Source organism: Lolium perenne, chromosome 2, assembly GCF_019359855.2.
Source record: "Lolium perenne isolate Kyuss_39 chromosome 2, Kyuss_2.0, whole genome shotgun sequence".
In the NCBI taxonomy this organism is placed as follows: Eukaryota; Viridiplantae; Streptophyta; class Magnoliopsida; order Poales; family Poaceae; genus Lolium; species Lolium perenne.
The window spans coordinates 266,728,652-266,743,755 of NC_067245.2; the positions used below are offsets into that span (position 1 = coordinate 266,728,652).

Here is a 15,104-nt window from a genome sequence, read left to right on the forward strand (position 1 = left end):
ATTCTTACTATGGCATCTTGAGGTATTTCATCACCTGCACAAACATCAACTTGCCCCACTTGGGAGCCATCATTTTCTTCGAACTTCACACTACAAGATTCAATGATAATCCCGGAGGCTTTATCAAAGATTCTATAAGTGTGAGACTCGGCACCGTAACCAACAAATATACCCTCCAAAGCTTGAGGAGCGAATTTAGATAAACGAACTCCTTTGATTTTGTAGAAACACTTACACCCGAACACCTTGAAGTATGAGATATTAGGCTTGTTCCCGGTGAGTATTTCATATGGAGTCTTGTTCAAGCCCTTGCGGAGATAGAGCCGGTTGGAGGAGTGACAAGCGGTGGAGATGGCTTCGGCCCAAAAGTTATAGCAGGATTTATACTCCGCCATCATAGACCTTGCCATATCCATAAGAGTCCGGTTCTTCCTCTCCGCAACACCATTTTGTTGAGGGGTGTAAGCAGCGGAATATTGATGACGAATCCCCTCATCACTAAGAAAATCATTGAGTGTGTAGTTCTTGAACTCGGAGCCGTTGTCACTTCTTATTGCCATAATGAGGAGGTTGTGTTGGCGTTGCACCTCGGTAGCAAAGTCAATGAATATTTGTTGAGTCTCATCTTTCGTCTTGAGAAAGTAGACCCAAGTGTATCTTGAGTAGTCATCGACAATCACCAAGCAATGTTTCTTCGCACCAAGACTTGCATGAGTAACGAGACCAAAGAGATCCACATGAAGGAGCTCCAAGATCCTCTTGGAAGAGATAATGGTCTTGCTTGGATGTGGAGAGTCATGCATTTTGCCTTCAACACAAGCCCTGCAAACACGATTTTTGGCAAAAGACACATTTTCCATTAGTCCCACAATATGGTTCCCCTTGTGAAGACTTTGCAAAGTTCTCATGTTGACATGGGCTAGGCGGCGATGCCACAACCAACCCACGTCCGCCTTTCCGAATAGGCACATCGCACTTGTCGTGGTGGTCCCCGAAAAGTCCACCACATACAAGTTGTGTTCGCGATACCCAACGAATGCGACTTTTAGAGTCTTGCTCCACAAGAGGACCACAATATCTTTATCAATAAAGACGGCGAAACCCATCTTGCCAAGGGCGGAAACGGAAAGCAAATTGTAACCAAGGGTTTTGACAAGCATGACATCCACAAGAGTACTGTTGTGTGCAACCACAACCTTACCAAAACCCAATACCTCGGATGTAGAATTATCGCCAAAGGAGACGGTGATATTATTTATGTTGGGCCTCAACTCCTTGACGAGGTTCTTGCCGCCGGTCATATGACTTGTACATCCACTATCAAGTACCCATTTTGAACCTCCGGCGGCATAGTCCTACATGAGATCAATTCTTGGATTTAGGTACCCATTTTTCAATGGGTCCTCTTTTGTTAGCAACAAGGGTCTTTGGAACCCAAATAGACCAAGCAACATAACCATCATATGGACCAACATATTTAGCATACACATCACCATAATAATCTTTAAAGAGAACATAGTGAGGGTTATCTATTCCCACACCATCATCATTAATGGTGTTGCCCTTTCGGGGTTCACCATTAGCTTTCTCATGTGCGGGCTTGGTCTTTTTCTTGTTTGCCTTTTTAGCCTTGGTATTAAAACCAAGTCCCTCCTTCCCATTGTTTGACCTTTGCTTACTCAAAAGATCATCCAAGGAAAGTTTACTTTGGGGAGAGGAGGTCCTAGCAAGTTCATCTTTCAACCTAGCATTTTCCTCAATTATATTTGCATGATCACATGAAGGAGTAGAGGTACTAGGTATGTCATATGAAGCAAGCCTAATTTGAAGTTGCTCATAAGACTCGGAGAGGAGAGAGTATTCACTCTTCAAGGCTTTGTGAGCCTTGTCTAGTTCATCTAGATCCTTCACAAGTTTCTCATGATCAACACCAAATTTGGCCTTTTCCTTTATAAGCACTTTAGTCTTAGCTCTAGCAAGATCTCTAGCTTTAGTGAGCTTGTTAATTTTATCTTGAGGCTCTTCAGGAGTTTCTAGCCTCTCCTCAAGAGAAGCTATAGTTTCTTGACTTTCCTCAAGAGCATTTTTAAGGGCATGGATTTCAAGAGAGTCTTCTCTCTCTATTTGACCCTTTTTCTCAAGCATATCACTTTGTTGAGCTATACAAACCATGAGGTTTGAAACATGCTTTTTAGTGTTACCTTGTAGGTTGAGAATGAAATCATCAAAATCTAGCATTTCTTGTTTCACTTTTAGACTAGCATCATCAACCCTTAGATCACTAGATATGTTAGGCATAGAGGGACTAGGAGATGATACCTCGGAGGATTGAGCCATGAGGCAACTTTCTTCCTCCACATGAATGACCTCATTGGGGGATTCACTTGGTGATGAAGAGTTAGTGGAGAGGGAGGCAAGAGCGACCAATCCATTAGAGGTTGCATCTTCTTCATCATCAACATCATCATCTCCGGAGGTATACTCTTCTTGAGTTGATAGCACAATAGGTGTGTCCAAGGAGGACCTTGCCATGAAGCAATGTGCATTCTTGATATGAGGGTTCTCATTTGGAGATTCAAAGAGAGATGAAGAGGGTATGTTGGTGGTGACGATGGCAGCCAATTCCTTTGAGCTTTCTTCATCTTCATCACCACTAGAACTTTCAACTTCATCGGATGAATATTCTTCCCTTGTTACTAGCACAACTCTTGAGGGCCTCTTGCCCTTCTTGGTCTTGTTGTTGTAGAACTTCTTGTTGGGGGCTTTTAAATATTTGCCCTTCGTGTCTTTGCTCTTGTCCTTGGGAATGATCCTCCCATTATGAAGCTCTCTATTCTCATAGGGGCATTCGGCAATGAAGTGGCGCTTGTCATCACAATTGTAGCATGATCTTGTCTTTGGACCAAAGCTAGTGAACCCACTTTTGTTGTTCCTCTTGATGTTGTCTTCCTTGGCCTTGGAGGGATCAACCCAAAAGGATTTTGCATGGAAGGCCATGTGATCATGGTAGTGGCATTGCAAATCTTCCGGATAGGACATACTCCAAGATGCCCTATAAGATTCTTGAGGAATCACTTCTTCAACGGAGTTGACCACCAAGGCAAGGTTGGAACCTTTTGCCATCCCAAGAGCACGATTGCGAGAATCATGAGATGTTTCCTCAAGCACCTTGAGAGCTTGCATCTCGTGCACGACTTGTTGAGAGGTGAGAGAGGAATAGCATTCCCTCCCCACAAGAGTCTTGACATCAATGGGTACAAATGGCATCATGCATTCAATGTACTTCTCCTTGATCCAAGAGTCATTGATGTGGGTGGCACCAATAAGCCGGAAGGCATCGGCAATGGTGAGAAGTCTTCCATACATGTCTTCATGATCTTCATCCGGTAGCCTCATGAACCCTTCGGCTTTATTCTTAAGAGCATTATACTTGTTCCTCCTTGTGCTCTCACTTCCAATGCAACTAGCGGTCAAACCATCCCAAGCTTCCTTGGCGGTGGTGTAGTTCCGGACACGATGCAATTCCTTTGTCCCCACACTAGTTTGAATCATGTACAAGGCGGTGTTGTTGAGTTGACTATCAACCGCTTCTCTTCTAGTCAATTTGTCGGGGTTGTATGGCTTGAAGCCCTCCAAGATGATTCTCCATAATTCATTGGAGGCACTACAAACATGAGAGCGGAACTCAAATTGCCAAGTATCGAAATTATCAATAGAAAACTTAGGTGGGTCGCCCCGAATGTTCAAATGGGGATGGAGAACCGGTATATCGGGAGATAGGAAAGGTGGAGCTACTCGATTGTAGCTTTCACCTCCACTAGTTCCCCTAGGAGATGCAATGGGAGATTTGATAGTGTTTAAGTTATCACCTTCCACGGGTTTGGTAGATGAGGGTAAGTCCGAAGCCTCTCCCTCATCTAACGCACCCGTGTCTTTTACCTCTACACTAGGAGCCTTGGGAAGGGCCGGAGCCAAAAGCTCGGCAATCATCTTTTTCATGCTTTCCATTTGGGCTTCCATGGAGGACTTCAACGAATTGAAGTCTTCCATGGAGACCGTCTTGGCGGCCCCTTCCGAGGACTCCTCGTCCGGCATACTCTTAGGCGGTTAAGCCCGAAATAAGAGCCGAGGCTCTGATACCAATTGAAAGGATCGTATGCCGCACCTAGAGGGGGGGGGGTGAATAGGTGCTAACCAATTTTTAGTTCTTTTTCAATTTAGGCTTGACACAAAAGGTAAATTCTCTAGATATGCAACTAAGTGAATTTACCTATATGACAAGGCTAACAACTAAGCAAGATATATCTAAGCAATATAGAGATAGAATAGGATAGAGGTAACCGAGAGTGGAGCACGCGATGACACGGAGATGATTCCCGTAGTTCCCTTCCTTTGCAAGAAGGTACGTCTACGTTTGGAGGAGTGTGGTTGCTACGAAAGCCAAACCAACAGCCACGAAGGCTTCACTCAGATCTCCGGTGAGCAACGCCACGAAGGCCTAGCCCACTTCCACTAAGGGATTTCCTCGAGGCGGAAACCGGGCCTTTACAAGGTTCTTGGGGCACACATCCACAACCAAATTGGAGGCTCCCAAATCTGTTACAACACAACAATCAACAACAATACATCAACACAAATCAACTAGGGAACCAAATAGGAACACTAGCATGAGATCCCTCAAACAAGAGAGGGGGAAATGAAGAACGCTTCGGTGAGGATGTAGATCGGTATCTTCTCCTTCGAATCTCCAAAGATCAAGAGCTTTGGTTGGGGGAGGAAGGAGATCTTGCAAATCTTGAGTTTCTTGAGGTGGCTCTAATGGAGGTGGCTTGGCAGATTTCTTGTGTAATGATTGAGCAAGCAACCAAGGTAGAAGAAGGGGGTATTTATACCTCCCCTCAAAATTGAGCCGTTGCAGCTTCCGGGGGGCCGGATATTCCGGCCTAAGTAAGGGCCGGATAATCCGCCCCCCCCGGATAATCCGGCCTTCGGGACAAAACCGTGACTTTATCCGGCCAAATATCCGGCCCTATGGCAGACTTGTTTTTCGTTCAGTCCTTAGCCAAATTCGAGGGGGCCGGATATTTCCAAAATATCCGGCCCGGATATTCCGGCCCTGGTACAATACCGGGACAATATCCGGGCAAATGTCCGGCCCCCATACTGCGCTGCTTTTCCCTCGAAGACTTAGCCAAAATCAGGGGGCCGGATATTTCAACAATATCCGGCCCGGATTATCCGGCCTGGCCATCTTTTGCTGTTAACTTTTGACAGACCGACCAAAACCAACACGCATAAATATGAATCTATGTAAACCCTGCACCACTTAAACAAACATTAGTGTATCACATATATTGACATCAAACACACAAAACATAATGTGAGAGATGTTCTTTCACTTTGCTCCGGTGCTCTATTAAAAGGAGTACCTTAATTTCCAGTAGATTCCCTAGAGGCCCGGCTGCCACCGGCTGGTAGGACAAAAGATGTTGTGCAAGTTTCTCATTGCGAGCACGTACAACTAAATATGGAACACATGCCTATTGATTGATTAGTACTTGGATACCGTTTTATTATTATCTGCAAATGCCCTACCTTGATTGTTACATGAGTTTCTCTCATCCATGCAACGCCCGTTCATCCATCCCTGTGCCTACAGTATTTTAATCCTGCTGTTTACTATAATCACTACTGCTGTCTTTGTTACTCTGCTGCTTATATTTCACTACTGCTACTGCTATAAAACTGTTACTACTGATAAACTCTTGCGAGCAAGTCTGTTTTCAGGTGCAGCTGAATTGACAACTCCGCTGTTAAGGCTTACAAATATTTTTTGGCTCCCCTTGTGTCGAATCAATAAATTGGGTTTTACTTCCCTCGAAGACTGTTGCGATCCCCTATACTTGTGGGTCATCACATACTCACGATGCCTCGGGTAGCGCTGCAATCCAAAAGGAATAAGTGTTAGTGCGGATGACAATGACATACTTTCAGATATATGAAGGAACTCAATGAAGCTTACTACCTTCATGTACTCATGCATCCTCTCTTCATCAACAACATAGAAACAACAACCATCTTCGCTCCAGTCGAGAGTGCGATCGAATTGGAGCTTGCTCCAGTCAAAAGCTAGAAAAAAAACTAGAGCTCCATCTGTAGACTCCATGCACTCTCGCCCCATGTGAAGCTGACCTACCGGCTAGCAGATAGGGAAAATCTCCCCTTAAAGTTTAGAGAGGAGAGAACTGTTTGCGAATTTAACCATTTATGTAATGCGCAGAAAATCCATGTTGGATTATGATTGTATGTCTGGAAATTTCTTAATGAACAAAGTCCAATTTACCGCCCAAAATTTTCACATGGCTCATGTTTCCTCCCAAAATTTACTTGGCTCACTAAATCCCTAAACTAAGAATAATGGTCCATTTAACCCTTATCTGCCAGGTCAAAAAGTGGGTTAAATGGACTATTAGTGAAAAATTAGGTTTTCTCAAAAAAAATTGAAAATTTAGGGAGGTTTAGCTAGTGAGCCAAGTAAAGTTTTTTTGGGGGAGGGATATGAGCCAAGTGAAAAATTAAAGGGGAAAACGGACTTTGTTCAAAAATAGACGTGGAACATTTTTGTTGTGATTTCCTTATCTCGAATTGATTTTAAAAGCTGCACTTTTCCACTAAACTCAAGTAACAGTGTTCATGAATTAAGTGAACTACAAAATTCTCAGTCGACTTATATGTTACACGGCTAGATCGTCTCAGAATGGAACGAGATTAATTATAGACAAAGACACGACGGACAGAGGTAGAAACCAAAAGAATGCACAGTATCATGCGTACAATTTCCACAATGTGTAGATTAGTCAAGTCAATTGCGTTTTATCACGAGGAGCATTCAAGTCGCAGAGGAAACGGAGGTGGATCAATTGATTTTATCCGGATGCTCTTGGTATGTGTAGTAAAACTTCTGTTTACTCCCCCCAAGTGTCAAGGAAGTGGTCAGATCGAATCTCAAACTAGCACTAGAAAATTAACCAGGAGGCCTTGGTTAATTTATCCATTCATCGGTCGAGCAAAACCAAGCCTGGGCAGCGGCGTGCAGAAAATTGAACCACAATCTTTGCTACTACGAGTAGTATATTCTTTTTGTTTTGGTGATGAAATGCCCATTGTCTGCCTGCTTGGAGTCAATCGCTCACACAGCAGGCACGGGCACATGAATACGTACACGCACTGCCTCAGCAACAGCAGGAAATTAAGATCGACATATGCCGTCTAAAATCTTGCAACATACGGGAAAGAAAGACATGATGGAGATCATCTATCAGCTTTACAAGGGGGCATACGGTAGGGCGTGCAGGAACTGACGCAGAAAAGGAGCCTTGTTGTTCCTGCATGCGTGCGGGAGCATGTACGTGTACGTACGTATGTAGCTAGATCGATCCAGGTGGTGTTACTGTCGGGAACGAAAGGGTCGGATTTTGTTGAGTCGGATCAGATCCGATCAGAGGGCTCTGGACTTGACGATGTCCATGCTCATCTCGCTGGGGTCGGTGGCCTGCAGCTCCACCTGGATGCCGTCCAGCTCCCTCTTGAACCGGTCCTTGGAGCTCGCGTACAGCATCTTGCTCCTCGTCTTCGAGGTGTCCGGGGACCTGCAGCCACCCAGCTTCAGTGTACTTGTCGAGAGGAAGAAAGAAGAGAGCAGTCAATGGGGAATGGTGGCGGTGAAGTCGGCGTACCAGGAAATGAAGAAGATCTTGCTCTTCTGGCAGTTCTCGTCGGTGACGAAGTCGAAGTCGAAGACGGCGTAGCGGCACTCGCCCTCGGGCATGGTGCCGGTGAAGTCGGCGTAGGTGTCGCCGGGCTGCCCCAGCCTGTCTACCACCACCTGCTGCGTCTGCTCGTTGATCTTGAACGTGATGAACCGGAAGCTCCGCTTCGCCTTGAGCTCCTGGAACTTGAGCTTGCACTCGTCGCTCACCGCCATCCCCGACGCAGAGTTCGCCTTGCAACAAACAAACAACAACCACAGTTCATTATCGTCGCATTGCATCCACACGCGGCATCCATCGCCATTGACATCATCGCCGCCCTCACCATGGCTGACGGCGGGTTCTATCTTCTTTCGGCAGCCGGACAATGGCAACGGTCGTCGGCGGGCGAGATTCTCAAGGCCCGGAAGGGAGGAGGGGGCAGGTGAAATATAGGGGAACCGGAGGCTTGCATGCCATCCTTCGTGAGAACCGGAGCCCGCCTCGTTTTTCGGAGGAGAAAGAGGGGCGTTTGACCAAGCAGGTCCCCTCCTTCGTGAGAGCCATCAGCCATTAGAGATCGAGAGGTGCTCCATCAACATACGCGCCACCACCCATCCATCTCTCCCTGGCCTCCTGAGTCCCTGGCTTTGACAGAGTCCCTCAGTTCCAAAATAAGTGAAGTTTTAGGATTGTGCTAAGTTAAACTTCTCTAAGTTTGACCTAATTTCTAGAAAAATGTGTCAAATATCAATAACATCAAATCAATATTGTGTGGTGTATCTAATTAAATTTAATTGCCATTGTACATGTTCATATATTATTCTACGAATTTGGTCAAACTTGAAGTAGTTTGACAAAGGAAACCCTATAAAGTCAACTATTAGGAATGACGGGAGTAGTAATTTTGACAACAAAGCAGTATTTTTCAGGGGACCTTGCTGCAACACTGCTAACTTCAAGCGGTTAGAACGAGCCTAATAAGTGCCCTGAAGGTCCATCAGATATCTCAAAAGATTACCTTCTCGAACATCACATAGTGACCAAACAACACTCACTGTAAGTTACATGGTTGTGATCCCGCCAAAAGAAGTTCTGTCCAGGAAGATCATATGTATCACATAAGCTACAAAAACGCCATTGTTTAACCAAAGAATTTTACAACTTTCGGAGCTTGTTTTCCTTTTGCCTTTGAGCTGGCATTCTTCTCACCATTGCCCGTAGCTGAGTCCGAACTAGGTAGCTTGGCTTTCTTTGCTTTTGTGGGTTTTGGTTCTTCTTCGTCAATGAAATCATCTTCAAGATCATCTCCACCCCGCAGAGCATGGTCTTCCTGGTGGACTCCCTCCGTGTTCATCATACCTAAAACAAGAACAATGATAAATGAGCAAATAGGAATTCCTGTAACGAACAGCTACAACAGAGAATCTGTTGCCCCGGCTTGCACACAGTCTCCACATATAAAACAGCAGAATCTGTAAAAGATATTAGAGTTCGCACAGTTTCTATCATAGGGATCTAAAGCTCGGAAAATACATACATGCTCATGGGTGCCAAGCACCTCATGCATCTAAAGAAAAAAAAACAGTAATTCAAAAAAAAGGTAAAAAAATCCGAATCCTTTTGGGAACCATAGAGGATCAAGTATTGTACTTATACAAAAATATTTCACGAGGAAATTACTATAATTGTATCCTGGGTAAAAAAGATAAAATCGAACAGGCCCCATGTCCATGTACTATTCACGCTATATTCGCCATAAATTTGTCTTTTTTAACCAGGATACCATGGGAATCATTTCGAGCCCATGAATTTTTATACAAGTACAATACTTGATCATCTTTTGTTTCTAGGAGAATTCAGATTCTTTTTTCAATATTTAAAATTACCACGCATTTTAGGGTTTATGGGGTGCCAAAAATTCGCATCTCTAAAGCTCATGTTATGTAACACCACTGAAGAAGTCTTCAAATAGTTGTATAATCCGAATTCTCTAAATTCAGCCAACATTCTAATAAATGAGTATTATACAATTTATACTTCTACATTTTTTTGCCAAGTATAAATGATGACAACAGGTAACCGAAGATCGATTGCAAGCACACTCCACAAAAGTGGGCGTTCCAAATGTTGAGAATGAATGCACGGTAGTTATGAGATGTCAAAGATATGTCAAGGGAGTAGTTCCAGTTTGTTTACCATCATCCATAGAGGAAGTGAAGTCATGTTGCCGTTTGTTTGGACAATGCCTGGCCAAATGTGTAACTTCACCACATATCTTACAGCAGCCACCCTACAATTTAATAGAGTTCAAATAAAAGCGCAAGGAATCAATGACTGCATAAAGTAAACATACCAAGGTAGAGCAGTCTTAACAGTAACAAAAAGTAAGAAGTTAAAAGCTACAACAAGCTGGTTATATATCAGAGAGCTCAGACAAATAAGGCTTATGAATGATTCAAGTATGAACTTATCATTTATCAAATGGAAGTTTTTGTTTGCTCTCAACCCTTATCTACCAATTTGTTTGCATAAGGTGTCATTAACTCAAGGAGAAAAATAGTGAACTGTCTCTCAAACTACATGCAATTTAAACTCATAACAAGTAATTACGTAACAATCATGAGCCAGGACCGTTTTCCATCAGGCATGATATGTTTGTCCGCATTAAAACTCCGAATGAAAGTACAAGTGCATCAATTTCAACATCTTACGTCTATCATGCATGAGTATCATGATTGATGAGAAGGGACAATGAAGCATGTGCAATACCTTTGGATAGATGCCATGCTTGTTTTCAGGACAATCTTTGCTCAAATGTCCCTGCTGTTTGCAGACAAAGCAGCTCGCAAAATTTGTACCGCCTGCGTAATACAGAATAATGTTAAACACATGAAGAAGCCTCATGTTACAAGGAATCAAAGGATAATATTACTGGCGACACTACAAACTAGCAGCTGGATAAGATAGATGGATGAGCAGTACCATTTTCAATGGGGAGGGGGCACTTGGAAAGGGAATGTCCAGATTCACCACAGTTATAGCAGAATTTCTTCAAATTCAAATTCCCATCACTTTTCTCAGGGCAGTTCTTCAGACTATGCCCCCGTTCCCTGCAGTGCAAGCAGATCTGAAAAGAACATAGCAATATTATTACTTTGGTATACTGAACCCGAACTCCTGCAACTGAAAAATTCAGACATTAAGCTAACAGATATTACAATCAAACACCATGTAGCTATACAGAACATTTTTCAAAAACACCACGCATTCATGTGACAGCAAGGAGCCAAGGACTCGGTGACAATCTCATCCAGCAAGGTCAAGCTAAGGGAACATCATCATCACTTCTGCCACTCCACGTTTCTACTAACCCCGAACAATTAGAACTACACTGCTATAAACGAACTCTTTCAGTCAGTAACATCATCCAATGCTCTTAGGTTCGTGGAATCTCAGTCAAGTAGCAATTCTACGGCGAACAAACTATCCTTGCAAGTTTCTGGATACAGCAATTATGGCCGAGCAATGGTGGGTTTGTACCTTGTTCCTGTCCCAGAGGGACTTCTCGGGGCAGTTCTTGGCCGCGTGGTCGGTGGACTTGCAGATGAAGCACTGTTCCCCGGGCCGCATCCCGGGAACCCGCAGCGGGTGCTTCGACCTCCCCGCTCCGCCGCGCCCAGCGTCCGGCTTCTTCACTTTCTTGAACATGCTCTTCTTGCTCTTCTTCTTCTTGGCGCCATCGGCGGCAGGGGCGGGCGCCGGCGGACAGAGGCCGGGATTCGCCTCGCGGAAGCGCTTCTTCGCCTCCCTCTGACGCTTATTCGGCATCGCTTGCTACGGCCGAGCCGCCGCACTCTATCTCGTGAGCGCGCCCGGCAGTATCTTTCTTTGCGGCGGCGGCGGCGGAGGAGGAAGAGGAGCGTGGGACGGGGACCGGACGTGTATTGGCCTGGCTCGAGCGTAGCAAGGGGTTTGGTTTGTTTTGGGTGGGAAGGGTGCTTTGAGATTCGTGCTCATACGGAGATGGGTTCTGGTGAACTTCTGTAGTAGTAGTAGCACTGCTATCTCCGGCAACTCAAGGAAAACCAATGGTATTTCCTTTTTTTTTTTGTAAGTCTTACTTCAGACTTTCAGAATATATCGGATTAATTCATCGACTTGCCAAACAACATGTTAACCAACCTGGGATCAGTAAAAAGGTACTATGTTGTTTCTGATTTGACGTTACCAATTCATACCGCTTCAATTGTGTATTCTAGAAAATATTGCTTCTTTTTTTAACATGAAAATATTGCTTCAATTGCCACTGTCACCCTAAACTGAAAACATATCAAAATTTTCGCAGAAAACCATGGAATTGATAAAGCGTGTGGTAAAATGTTTTGCACCCAGTAACTCAACAGACAGTTTAATTACAAGTCTGCAGCAAATCTTCTGGTGCATTTCAGTTTCGATACAAAGTTGTATGGCCCATTCATCATTTATACAGAGAATCCCAAAGCACACGGAGATCCACATTCCCTCCAGAAACAATGATCCCTATCTTGCTGCTCTCATGATAAGCAGAGCTTTGCTTGAACTCGTCAGAGAGCACAGCGGCAAGGCCAATGGCTCCGCTAGGCTCCACAGCCACCTTCAGCATCTCGTAACACATTTTCATGGCATCAACAATGGCATTGTCATCCACCACGATGATATCGTCCACCAAGTCACGCACCACCGGCCTAGAATCACATCCAATACAAGCCATTTCAGGATTTTCACATCAAGACACTTTTTAGGATTTTTTTTATCAAACTAGCATTTAAGGTCTCGTGGAAATTTTGAAATGAAAGCAAAAGGGTCGATAATTTAGTATGGTTCCTGCTTCCAGGACAATAATGCAAGTGCAAAAGATGATGCAAACGTCCTCAATCAATGTATATTGCTTTACCATGTCAAGTCACCGAGAAAAGCTCGTAGTCCATCAGCAATCGTGTCAGTTGTAGCTAGTTTGATGATCCGTCCAGCAGCTTTGGACTGGGCTGAATCATCAGCACCCTTTGGTTCAGCTGCTAGAATACGTATTGAAGGATTTATGGCCTTTGCAGCCAGTGCCACACCAGATATCAAACCACCGCCTGTAGTTTAGCCAAGACGTTTACCAAGTGCCAAATTAGAAACGACCAGTTACATTAGAGAAGAAGCTAAGAGAGTACAGACCACTAATTGGAACGATTATTGTGTCGATCTCAGGGACTTGCTCCAAAAGTTCAAGGGATACTGTACCCTGACCACTGAAACAAAAGAAAATTAAATTTCCATATTTCATGGGAAATTCTATGCACTTAGAGCTAACACTACCAATGCCAAAACAGCAAGGCGCAAAAGAAACTACGAGGATTTTGAATGTATGTTGCATAAAATATATCACTCTTTTGTGAAAAAACGGGTTGATATTCCTTAAGTCTAGAATGGTCCTTCATGAAAAGTGCAAAAGGTTGTAGTTGCTCGGTGAAACAAGCTACTAAGACTAAAAGAGTCAGGCAACTATACATGCCAAGGTTAGTTTCAAGTAATTAGATATACTTGTGGTTGTTTCACTGGAAGAAAAGATTGTCAGCGCTGAGTAAGCATGTGATTAATTTTTTTGCCTACCCTCCATTCCAAATTCAAACTAACCTTTTGCATCAAAGGTTTTTTGCCTAGATATTAGAACTATCAAGTAAAGAACAGAGGACAATAAAAGATTCGTGTGGCAAAAGATAACCTGATAGTGTACTTATCATTGAATGGATGAACAAGAACAGCACCAGTCTCCTCCTGGACTCTTCTAGCGATAGATTCTCTTGATTCCATATTGGCATCACTCCAGATAACACGACCACCATAACGCTTAACATTGTCATGCTGGTGCATTTTTGGGTATGACAATGTAAGCAGGAATGCCACGCAACTTTGCAGCCAGAGCCACAGCAGCAGCATGATTCCCACTGAGGAAAAGAATATATTATCAGTATCTTAATTTCTTCAGATGTTGGAACAATCCCCCAAGAAACTCTGAAATTAGTATCAACCTGCTATGTGTCACGACACCCTTTGATGCCTGATTATCATCAAGGGCAAATATTGAATTGGATGCCCCTCTGATCTTGAATGCCCCTCTACACAGGAGAATGTATGCTTACAGCAGTTAGCACCATGTACTGTAAAACATTGCAGAGGCAAATAGCACACGAAGCAGTAACTCTCACGCCTTCTGGAAGCATTCACACTTAAAGAACAACTGCTTCCCCACAATGGCGTCAATAGATGTCGATGACAGAATGGGTGTCTTGTGCACATATGGGGCGATGCGGGTCTGCGCCTCCCTGATGGAATTGATATCCGCAGCATAGCCCTGGCCTTCGGTGCTCTGACTATCGTCATCTCTGCTCCCCATTAGGCCTAGCAAGTATTGACTACATTAATTCGCTGAACTGTCCTTGGCTCAGTGAAACACATAACGATACACACCAGTTCAGTGATTCAAGATATTGCGTGCTAAACTGCATACAAAGCATAACTAGTACTGGTAAGTACTAAGTAGACCACACTATCAGAGTGAACTGCATACGCGTACATAAGAACATCAAATAAAAATAGAAAAAATGGCTTTCAGTTCAGTCATTCAGTGACTCGCAGTTCTCGTTTGTTGGCTGTACGGTGATGTACTGATGTGGTGAAAGAGAAAGAAACAGAGAACCGTATCTACTCCTACTATGCTAATCCAACTGCCTCATCAATGAAACCATCAACAAGATAGGAAAGCGATAGCAATAATATAATCGTCAAACTGATTGATTCAAGCAAAGTTGGTACAGGCAAGTTAGATTCGACAGTAGAAGTAGACGTTACCGCAGAAATCAAGAGGAACCACTATGCTGGAAGAATATTTGGACGAGGAGACGCAGGAATCTTGCGCCAAGAGGAATCTTAACGATGAGCCGGGCGGAATCTCGTGGACCAAGTGAGTGAGGGGACTGGGGGGTGGGGATTCGGAGGCGGATTCTGCCGAAGTGGAAAAGGTAAGGATCGTTCCTAAGAACAAAATCCAAGAACGAGATGGGTCTCGCTAGGGCCTAGGTCTCGCGATGTGCTGCTGTGGTCTAGAAGGCCACAAGCCAGAGCCCAGTCAATGACCTTGGGCTTTTCATTTGTTACGGACCTACATTGGGGTTCAGGATGGCCCGTGTTTCTGCAAAATCACTAGAAAAATGTCCGACTCTTGAAAGGCAGTTTGTTCTACTGCTCAATACACAAGTGTGTAGTGCGTATCTAAAAAAAAGTGTCTAGTGCCTAGTGAGAATTTTGGAGAGATTTCCGTCCCGATGC

General features: G+C 44.0%; 3 protein-coding genes across 3 annotated transcripts; all 3 read right to left on the reverse strand.

The window, feature by feature from the left end:
• Positions 1-7,100: 7,100 nt before the first annotated feature.
• Positions 7,101-8,237, reverse strand: LOC139829743 (actin-depolymerizing factor 6). Its single transcript, XM_051362750.2, has 3 exons — positions 8,095-8,237; positions 7,737-8,002; positions 7,101-7,649 (listed from the first exon to the last, which is right to left on the reverse strand). Exons 1-3 carry the CDS (start codon positions 8,095-8,097, stop codon positions 7,499-7,501), a joined length of 420 nt encoding a protein of 139 aa, XP_051218710.1. The 5' UTR covers positions 8,098-8,237; the 3' UTR covers positions 7,101-7,498.
• Positions 8,238-8,753: 516 nt separating this feature from the next.
• Positions 8,754-11,719, reverse strand: LOC127336009 (uncharacterized). Its single transcript, XM_051362751.2, has 5 exons — positions 11,292-11,719; positions 10,734-10,878; positions 10,521-10,612; positions 9,948-10,041; positions 8,754-9,110 (listed from the first exon to the last, which is right to left on the reverse strand). The coding sequence occupies exons 1-5, from the start codon at positions 11,577-11,579 to the stop codon at positions 8,893-8,895; spliced, it is 837 nt and encodes a 278-aa protein (XP_051218711.2). The 5' UTR covers positions 11,580-11,719; the 3' UTR covers positions 8,754-8,892.
• A 424-nt stretch (positions 11,720-12,143) lies between these two features.
• LOC127336008 (serine racemase) lies at positions 12,144-14,860 on the reverse strand. The gene is given in 8 exon segments (XM_051362749.1): positions 12,144-12,475; positions 12,685-12,871; positions 12,954-13,027; positions 13,501-13,638; positions 13,640-13,723; positions 13,808-13,894; positions 13,985-14,177; positions 14,628-14,860. Coding segments are annotated over 7 exon segments (1,005 nt in total). The 5' UTR covers positions 14,173-14,177; positions 14,628-14,860; the 3' UTR covers positions 12,144-12,228.
• Between the last annotated feature and the right edge of the window lie 244 nt (positions 14,861-15,104).